The sequence below is a fragment of the Cherax quadricarinatus genome, chromosome 81, assembly GCF_038502225.1.
Source record: "Cherax quadricarinatus isolate ZL_2023a chromosome 81, ASM3850222v1, whole genome shotgun sequence".
NCBI lineage: Eukaryota > Metazoa > Arthropoda > Malacostraca > Decapoda > Parastacidae > Cherax > Cherax quadricarinatus.
In genome coordinates this window covers 10,009,790-10,020,427 of record NC_091372.1, presented here as the reverse complement: position 1 = coordinate 10,020,427, position 10,638 = coordinate 10,009,790, and the positions used below count along the sequence as shown (strand labels likewise).

Here is a 10,638-nt window from a genome sequence, read left to right as displayed (position 1 = left end):
AAGCTCAGGCTATACAACCCTCCAAGTATACCATTATGGTTGTATATCTACGGTGATAAACCATGTATACCTCCTGAGGGACAAAAGGAGGTATACGTCACTGATCCGTGAGAAGGGGTGAAGCACCCATTCCTAGGATCCAAAGCTCTTCGTCAGCATGGAATCATTTTCCTTCAAGGGATGACGGAATCACTAACCTGAGGTTGTTAATCAGTACAGAGAACTATAACACTCAAGTGAATGTTAATGTAAGAGTTACGTCAAGTGATTCTTAAACCAGTCACACAACTTTATATCTGACCCACCCATGGAATTACACTTAATGCTTATATATATATATATATATATATATATATATATATATATATATATATATATATATATATATATATATATATATATATATGTCGTGCCGAATAGGCAGAACTTGCGATCTTGGCTTAAATAGCAACGTTCATCTTGCCATATAGGACAAGTGAAAATTTGTGTATGCAATAATTTCGCCAAAATCATTCTGAACCTAACGAAAAAAATATATTTCATTGTGTTTGTTTAGTATTAAATTATTGTAAACAAATCTAAAATATATTTAGTTGGGTTAGGCTAAAATAAATTGTTCTTGTTATAATAAGGTTAGGTAAGTTTTCTAAGATTCTTTGGAGCAAAATTAAAAATTTTTACATTAACATTAATGAAAAAATATATCTTTAAACGTATAAGAAAAAATTTCAGAAAGGACTTAATTTTAAATGAGTTCTTGCTAATTGACCAGTTTTACATATTCGGCACGACATATATATATATATATATATATATATATATATATATATATATATATATACATATATATATATATATATATATATATATATATATATATATATATATATATATATATATATATATATATATATAGAGAGAGAGAGAGAGAGAGAGAGAGAGAGAGTTGGAATACAGGGAAGGCTAATGTATCACACACCTGCTATTTATATGTATTTAAGCAAAGTTAGACATAGATTAATCTAGCTTAGTGTCTACATCACCTCTCACAGCCGTGGCCTGGTGGCTAAAGCTCTCGCTTTACACAGCGAGGGTCTGGGTTCGATACACCGGTTGTCTATGTTCACTCGTCAGTAAAATTGGTACCTGGGTGTTAGGCGACTGATGTGGGTCGCATCCTGGGACAAAACTGACCTAATTTGCGGGAAATGCTCAGCATAACAAAGGACTTTCTATATTGTAGTAATTATGCTGAGCATTTCGGGCAAATTAGGTCAATTTTGTCCCAGGATGCGACCCACACCAGTCCACTAACACCCAGGTACCCATTTTACTGGTGGGTGAACATAGACAACCGGTGTCAGGAAACACACCCAATGTTTCTACCCTCGCTGGGAATCGAACAAGGACACTCAACGTGTGAAGCGGGAGCTTTAGCCACCACTGAATGCGCATTCCCTGCCCTTGTGGGTCTTGCCGCACCCCTCCCGCCTCCAGAGATCAACATAGCTGCAACTGGCTCAAAACAGCTACCCATGCGTAACAGAGGTAAGAATTCAAGGCAGATATGAGATGTCAGGTTTCTGGGCTAAACTCCATAAATAACTTGAGAAGGATGACTAACCTAATCAGTCATAACTCACAGACGCCCTCTATTCTTCACAACAAATATAAATCAGGTTAATTAATATAAACTGTTTATATTGCATTTTATCTTTATTCATAACAAACTTAACATATTATAAAAAAACTTAGTAGATTTAGATAATGAGTACTCGAAAGACTTGCTTATAGATCCAAGTACTGGCATGAACACCCAGACACAGGCTACTGAACAAGGCTGTGTTGGTGCACACAGCAAATTCAGTAGGCCTAGGGGACGTGAGTGGTGGTGGAGGCAGTTACTGCAGTGGTGTTGGTATCTCAGTGGAAGACACAGTTACTGTAGTCGGCTGTTAATACCATCATTGTTAGTGGGTAACTAATACAGAATCATTTCTAGTAAATGGAGAATTTCCAATTAAATGTAAGCATAAATATAATCCAAAGCAAAAAAATTGAAATACAAAATGCAGTGCAAACGATCGCAAACGAGCCACTAAGAGGGTGGAAAATCAACCGAAGAACTTTGACACATTTGCCGGTACTTCATCAGGAGCTTTGCAGTCGAAAAAATCGTGAAAGGAATAAAATGATCAAGGGTAGACTAGTGTAATGAGATTACCAGCACCACTAGTACTAAACTGGACTCAAGCGTAGTGCACGTGAATGTTAGAAAGTGTCAGAAACCAGTTTAAATAGAAAACTCACTAGCCATGTTAAAAATAATGACCAAAAATAAGATAATCCAACGAATTTGTACATAAGAGACGGCAGTTCCTACCCTCGTAGGTGCATATTGGTGCACAAGGCTGTGGTGTACAAGTTCATTGTGTACACCATAACCTTGTGTACAAGTTCGCTGTGTACACCATAACCCTGTGTACAAGTTCGCTGTGTACACCATAAACTTGTGTACAAGGTCTTTGTGTACACCATAACCTTGTGTACAAGTTCGTTGTGTACACCATAACCTTGTGTACAAGTTCGCTGTGTACACCATAACCTTGTGTACAAGTTCGCTGTGTACACCATAACCTTGTGTACAAGGTCTTTGTGTACACCATAACCTTGTGTACAAGTTCGCTGTGTACACCATAAACTTGTGTACAAGGTCTTTGTGTACACCATAACCTTGTGTACAAGTTCATTGTGTACACCATAACCTTGTGTACAAGTTCGCTGTGTACACCATAACCTTGTGTACAAGTTCGCTGTGTACACCATAACCTTGTGTACAAGGTCTTTGTGTACACCATAACCTTGTGTACAAGTTCGCAGTGTACACCATAAACTTGTGTACAAGGTCTTTGTGTACACCATAACCTTGTGTACAAGTTCGTTGTGTACACCATAGCCAAGTGTACAAATTCGTTGCAGTATTTAATTCTGATCACTATTTTCAGTATGGTATATCTGGTGAGTTTTGTACCAGTTCTCCTCGCTTCTTACACTTCCTGACTAGTAATCTTCGACCTGGAGTGGAGACGTGGACTATGCTTGAGTCCGGTCTAGTACTCGTGGAGGTGGTAACCGCACTACACTAGCTTACAAAGCATTTTAATTCCCTTTCATGATTTTTTCCATTGCAAAGCTCCTGATGAAGTAATGACAATTGAACGAAAGGCCTTGAGCTGATTTTTCCAATTTCTTACTGGCTCACTTTGCATCAAATACAAATCTAAATCTAAATACAATATAAATACAACAATTCAAAATATAACAAAGTAAGTAACATGGAATTTATGGTAATTCATGTCTGCGAAGGTCAGCTAGATGCTAACAGCAACTGCTTGGTTGAACAGGAAATCAACAAGAATACAGGATATGAAACCCCTGGAAACCAGTTACAGACATGTTTTGAAGAATAATTATGTATCTAAACCTTATATCCATTTATCAAATAAAAACTTGAGTAATTCAGAATAACCAGTAAAGTCACAGTGTGATTATTTTAATTGGGTTCCTGAGTATGTCACCTACAGCAGTTGTATAACACCCAGGTACCTATTTCCTGCTAGGCGAACACGGGCAGCAGATGTAGGAGGGGCTAACACCCAGGTAGCTATTTACTAGTAGGTCAGGGATTCCTAACTGAGGAAACTAGACCTTTGGGGATCAGAAGATACATTCACAGCCTTACAGGTATATCTCCCCTTGACTTTAATAATAATATTAATACAGTCTCTCCTCACTTAGCGACGTACTCGTTTACCGACGCCTCTGACTTACGATGGGCTCTCTGACCAGTATGCATGCCTAAATAATGTATATTACAGCTGATTTCCTCTATTCTGCTTGTTAAAATATACAGTACACTACTGTATAAACATTTAAAATATACCAGAAATGTTAAAAATGGTACAAAGGTGACATTAAAATATTAAAGATGGTTGAAACAAACCCACTACCATTATAGCATGCTCCTTACTTAGCGACGAATTCGTTTACCGACGTAGTCTTATGAATGGAACTCCGTCATTAAGTGAGGAGAGGCTGTATATTAGATAAGGTGACCTACCGTATCGGTTGTGGATGCGTCTGCAGCATTTGTGGTGACCTGACTGTTGTTGGAGAGATGGTCATCGTGTTGGGAGACGGTATACACTGTCCGCCAGGTATCCCTGTTGACTCGTGAGTGACTTAACTGTAAATTACCATAAACAGGAATGAACTTAGAACTCTAGAAGGTAGTGATTCTGTGTTGTTTACATGTTGTGTGGAACCTAACTATGGCAAGCCAACAATACAGAGGGTCACCATCTGACAGAGACCGGTGTCCGGAGACACTTGTCAAATCTCAAACATTTAACTATTTACCAACTGTAAATCTAATGAGTACATATTTTTACCATTTTTACTATTTCTAGCATGAGCTTTTGGTACACAAACTAGCTGCTCAGATTTCTAAACTAGAAAATAACAATATCACTAACTAGAAAATAATAATAATACCGAATTCAACAGTCAACACTTTACAATCCAAGAATTCACAATCAAGGTTTTACAATCTTGGCACCTGTCACAAGGGATTTACCTGTCCTGAGACAGGTAATTAAATAATCATTACGAGTTAAGTTCCTCACATCAAATATTAAATACAAGCCTTTTAAAGCTCAACCCAAATATTTATGATTTAGCTACGAGGTAAACTAATCCAGGAACAAGCTTTGGCTGATGAAATAGAGTAGTGGATGAGTTGAACAGGCTGCCTAGTACAGTTCAGATTTAAGTTAGATAAACCATACCACGGGCGGGGATAGAACCCGCGATCAGAGAGTCTCAAAACTGCAGACCATCTCGTTAGCCACTGGACCAGGTAGCCACAATAAGATTCGTCCAACTAGGTATATTTCTGATCACGGGTTCTATCCCCGCCCGTGGTATGGTTTGTTTGCAATCGCCTCATTACGATTTCGTGAGTTAGATAAATACGAGGGGTGAGAGGAGTTAGATTTGAGCGGGACTTGCACGCGAGTTAATAAAGTTATCGAAGCTTATTCCTTGGGTAGTGTTGATAATGGGTTGGGAGAATATTTTTTAGTGGGTTTGGGTTAGAGAAAGACTTGTCTAGTATGGGTCAATAGGCCTGCTGCAGTGTTCCCCCGTGATCCATGGATCATATCTGACTGCCTCACATTCCCAAGGTGTTGAATAGACTAGTTATAATCACCCCGCCGCTGAAGAGGGAGCTTAGGAAGCTCAAAGCTCCTTGAGTGGCGGTGGAGGTGGTGGGTTTGACGGCCGTGGCGTCGGTGGCAGTGGCAGCTTCGGTAGTGGTGGTGGCAGCTTCGATAGTGGTGGTGTCAGTGGGGTCAAGAGTAGTGGCGTTTTCAATGTCAGTACGGATGTTGAGGCCTGACACTTGCACGACCTGGGGAAACAAGGACTGGTCCTTTAACATGGAAGTACATGAGAGTACATGAGGGTAGATGGAAGTACATGACAGTACATGGAAGTACATGAGAGTACATGGAAGTACATGAGAGTACATGAGGGTAGATGGAAGTACATGACAGTACATGGAAGTACATGAGAGTACATGGAAGTACATGAGAGTACATGGGAAAGACAGACAGCAGAGGTCTTGCAAGTACACACTGAATCTATCTGCTGAGGAAAACTGTCTACTTCTATGTGGATTTAAGGACTCTCGTGAATTATCAAGGTGTATATGGATAAAAAAGTAAAAGGCTCTCTTCCCACCCTCATGTAAGCACAAGTATTTTACATATTTTTTTTTTTTTTGCTTTCATTGCATGTTTAGAAGGATTGTGATCTTTCTGAAATCTTTAAATGATGTAATTATTCTCTCTCTCTCTCTCTCTCTCTCTCTCTCTCTCTCTCTCTCTCATGTCACATTCTCACTACCTACCGGATAATTGGATCCAGATAATTGTCGCTCAGAGTCTGAGTGGCTAACTACTGGGACTATCACAGGACGATGGTCACTTGCTGAGCCCAGGATAGCGTCCCGGTTCTCATGCCTGTGTGGGTTGTTGGCAAAATGGTCCCTGATATTCAACTGGCTGTCTTGGTTTCCGTGTCCGCCAGCTACTGACAGCAGTGGCCTTTGGTCGCTAGTAGATCCGAAGGCAGTGCCTCCGCTGCCTTGCAGTCTCGTGTTAACGGGAGAATGTTCACTAATGTTCAACTGGCCATCTTGATTTCCAGCTTCGTCTCCAGGTGATGCTAGTGGACGGTGGTCGCTAGTGGATCCTAAGCTAGTATCTGCGCTTCTCTGTACTCTCGCTTGGAAAACTGTGTCTCCTTGCTGACGGAAATGGTCATTCTGGTTTCCCCGTTCGTCAGCTGCTGACGCTAGAGGACGGTGGTCACTTGAAGATCCAAAGGCCTCGCTACCCTGCAGGCTCAAGACTGAAGAAGGCTGACGGATGATTAAATGCCCATCTGGGTTTCTAACACCACTGATCGGAGCGGCTTCAAGACGCTGGTCTCCAATGGTCCCACTGGTGGGGTCTTGGGCCAGTGAAGGTCTTGAAAGATGCGAGGAACTTCCTTCTTCAGCTGAGGATAGCATAAAAACAATTAATATTGTGAAAATATAGAAAATTAAGTGTAGTACAAATGTCTTATTTAAACACCTGTGCAGAACATAGGTATTTTTATTGACGATAGTAAAGATACTTAAGTGTTACCCTTATGTGTTTAATTATTCGCACATTTTCTCTAGTGAATAGTGAAGATTTAGATTTTCTGGTCTTATAGAAAGACACGTTTACAAAATTGTGATTTTTTTTTTATTTTTTGTCCTAAACTGTTGGTTAACTGTCGTACTGTTGACAACAGTGAAGCAACGACACAGGTTGCAAAGGAAGTGTTGACAGAGTCAACGTTTCGCTCTACGTAGAGCTTTATGAAGTTATGCTTCGCTCTGTGTAGAGATTAATCAAGAATGGTATAGGGAATGGGGTGACTACCCATCCCCATCCACAAGATGGGTATGCGGTGACTACCACCCACAAGATGGGTATGCGGAGACTACCACCCACAAGATGGGTATGCGGAGACTACCACCCACAAGATGGGTATGCGGTGACTACCACCCACAAGATGGGTATGCGGAGACTACCACCCACAAGATGGGTATGCGGAGACTACCACCCACAAGATGGGTATGCGGAGACTACCACCCACAAGATGGGTATGCGGAGACTACCACCCACAAGATGGGTATGCGGAGACTACCACCCACAAGATGGGTATGCGGACACTACCACCCACAAGATGGGTATGCGGAGACTACCACCCACAAGATGGGTATATGGTGACAACCACCCTTAAGATGGGTATATAGTAACTACCAACCGCAAGGATAAGAAGCCATTACTACTACCCATTAGATAGGCACACATAATTCCATAACCAAGGTGCAGATAACATAATCACATTAATAACTCACCTGGGGCCGCCGTCACCAGGCCAGCAAGAAGCAGAGTTATAAAAACCATCATCGTGTAAGCTGTACCGTCGACCATCAGTAACAGTACATACAATATACTCTCATCCCCTATATATACACACAACACACTGCCAGGTATCACCACAGAAAACGTATAGGTAAGCTCTGGAAGACTCAGCAACCGTCTTATATGCAAATTTCAGCCTTATTGGTTTATTTATCACACGTTTTGCTGTTGTATTAGTAATGGTATTCGAAGTAATGAATGCAGTAGGAAGTACTTACACGAATGTTAAAGTGTGACTGTACAGCAAGTTAGGGAGAAATAAACTAAGCAGTGTTTCTAAGAAATGTTTGAGTGTGTGTGTGTGTGTGTGTGTACTCACCTATTTGTACTCACCTATTTGTGGTTGCAGGGGTCGATTCATAGCTCCTGGCCCCGCCTCTTCACTGATTGCTACTAGGTCCTCTCTCTCCCTTCTCCATGAGCTTTATCATACCTCGCCTTAAAACTATGTATGGTTCCCGCCTCCACTACGTCACTTTCTAGGCTATTCCACGGCCTGACTACTCTATGACTGAAGAAATACTTCCTAACATCCCTTTGATTCATCTGAGTCTTCAACTTCCAATTGTGACCTCTAGTGTCTGTGTCCCATCTCTGGAACATCCCGTCTTTGTCCACCTTGTCTATTCCGCGCAGTATTTTATATGTCGTTATCATGTCTCCCCTGACCCTCCTGTCCTCCAGTGTCGTCAGGCCGATTTCCCTCAACCTTTCTTCGTAGGACAATCCCCGTAGCTCTGGGACTAGTCTTGTTGCCAACCTTTGCACTTTCTCTAATTTCTTGACGTGCTTGACTAAGGTGTGGATTCCAAACTGGTGCTGCATACTCCAGTATGGGCCTGACGTAAATGGTATACAGAGTCTTAAACGAATCCTTACTGAGGTATCGGAACGCTATCCGTAGGTTTGCCAGGCGCCCGTATGCTGCAGCAGTTATCTGATTGATGTGCGCCTCAGGAGATATGCTCGGTGATATACTCACCCCCAGATCTTTTTCCTTGAGTGAGGTTTGCAGACTTTGTGTAGACAGCCTGTACTGTCTGCACAGACAGCCCATGCTGTCTGCCAGCTTAGTTCATATTTCGCGCCACTCAGGTGCCGCCCTCTGTAGCCAGGCCTCTAGGTAGGCACGCCACCCTGCCGGCCCATGCCTCTCCCTCATTCCTAGGCCGACCGACTTGACAGACACAAGTGCTCCCCCTCCACGGACTGGCTTGCGGTCACTCCCACACACTGCCCGTTGTGTACTCACTCCTACCCAATTAAAGCCAAACTAGTCCACGGCCGTATCATTGCTACCTACGCTACCTCCATCGGCACTAACCGTTGTTCAGCAGAAGAATAGAAATAACATTTGGCCATCTAAACTATATTGTGTCTGCGGTCTTCTTTGCCCTTCCCCAATCTTCATGACTTTGCATTTGGCAGGGTTAAACTCAAGGAGTCAGTTGCTGGACCAGGCTTGTAGCCTGTCCAGGTCTCTATGTAGTCCTGCCTGATCCTCATCCGATTTGATTCTTCTCATTAACTTCACATCATCTGCAAACAAGGACACTTCTGAGTCTATCCCTTCCGTTATGTCGTTCACATATACCAAGAACAACACAGGTCCTAGGACTGACCCCTGTGGAACCCCGCTCGTCACAGGTGCCCACTCTGACACCTCGTCACGTACCATGACTCGTTATTGCCTCCCTGTCAGGTATTCTCTGATCCACTGCAGTGCCTTTCCTGTTATGTGTGCCTGATCCTCTAGCTTTTGCAGTAACCTCTTGTGAGGAACTGTGTCGAAGGCCTTCTTGCAATCCAAAAAAATGCAGTCGATCCACCCCTCTCTCTCTCTTGTCTCACTTCTGTCACCTTGGAACAACGTCCAGTATTGGGCCCCTACTTAAACAAGATGGGTCCTACACAGATGACAGCAAGGAAATGAGTGAGCTACTCAAGTCCCAATATGACTCAGTTTTTAGCAAGCCGCTAACCAGACTGAGAGTCGAAGATCAAAATGAATTTTTTATGAGAGAGCCACAAAATTTGATTAACACAAGCCTATCCGATGTTATCCTGACGCCAAATGACTTCGAACAGGCGATAAATGACATGCCCATGCACTCTGCCCCAGGGCCAGACTCATGGAACTCTGTGTTCATCAAGAACTGCAAGAAGCCCCTATCACGAGCCTTTTCCATCCTATGGAGAGGGAGCATGGACACGGGGGTCGTCCCACAGTTACTAAAAACAACAGACATAGCCCCACTCCACAAAGGGGGCAGTAAAGCAACAGCAAAGAACTACAGACCAATAGCACTAACATCCCATATCATAAAAATCTTTGAAAGGGTCCTAAGAAGCAAGATCACCACGCATCTAGAAACCCATCAGTTACACAACCCAGGGCAACATGGGTTTAGAACAGGTCGCTCCTGTCTGTCTCAACTATTGGACCACTACGACAAGGTCCTAAATGCACTAGAAGACAAAAAGAATGCAGATGTAATATATACAGACTTTGCAAAAGCCTTCGACAAGTGTGACCATGGCGTAATAGCGCACAAAATGCGTGCTAAAGGAATAACAGGAAAAGTCGGTCGATGGATCTATAATTTCCTCACTAACAGAACACAGAGAGTAGTCGTCAACAGAGTAAAGTCCGAGGCAGCTACGGTGAAAAGCTCTGTTCCACAAGGCACAGTACTCGCTCCCATCTTGTTCCTCATCCTTATATCCGACATAGACAAGGATGTCAGCCACAGCACCGTGTCTTCCTTTGCAGATGACACCCGAATCTGCATGACAGTGTCTTCCATTGCAGACACTGCAAAGCTCCAGGCAGACATCAACCAAATCTTTCAGTGGGCTGCAGAAAACAATATGAAGTTCAACGATGAGAAATTTCAATTACTCAGATATGGTAAACATGAGGAAATTAAATCTTCATCAGAGTACAAAACAAATTCTGGCCACAAAATAGAGCGAAACACCAACGTCAAAGACCTGGGAGTGATCATGTCGGAGGATCTCACCTTCAAGGACCATAACATTGTATCAA

The 10,638-nt window shown here is 42.3% G+C and overlaps 1 protein-coding gene across 1 annotated transcript; it reads right to left on the bottom strand.

Moving 5' to 3' along the window:
- Nucleotides 1-1,697: 1,697 nt before the first annotated feature.
- LOC128699831 (serine-rich adhesin for platelets) lies at nt 1,698-7,652 on the bottom strand. Its single transcript, XM_053792607.2, has 5 exons — nt 7,523-7,652; nt 5,975-6,627; nt 5,273-5,473; nt 4,121-4,246; nt 1,698-1,952 (listed from the first exon to the last, which is right to left on the bottom strand). The coding sequence occupies exons 1-5, from the start codon at nt 7,596-7,598 to the stop codon at nt 1,902-1,904; spliced, it is 1,107 nt and encodes a 368-aa protein (XP_053648582.2). The 5' UTR covers nt 7,599-7,652; the 3' UTR covers nt 1,698-1,901.
- Between the last annotated feature and the right edge of the window lie 2,986 nt (nt 7,653-10,638).

What these genes read in the sequence shown, in the direction of transcription:
- LOC128699831 (XM_053792607.2), bottom strand. Translation starts at nt 7,598, where the DNA reads ATGGTCGACGGTACAGCTTACACGATGATGGTTTTTATAACTCTGCTT. An exon ending in CCTGGTGACGGCGGCCCCAG is followed by an intron (nt 6,628 to 7,522) that starts GTGAGTTATTAA and finishes TGCTATCCTCAG; the next exon opens with CTGAAGAAGGAAGTTCCTCG. An exon ending in ACGCATCCACAACCGATACG is followed by an intron (nt 1,953 to 4,120) that starts GTAGGTCACCTT and finishes TGGTATTAACAG; the next exon opens with CCGACTACAGTAACTGTGTC.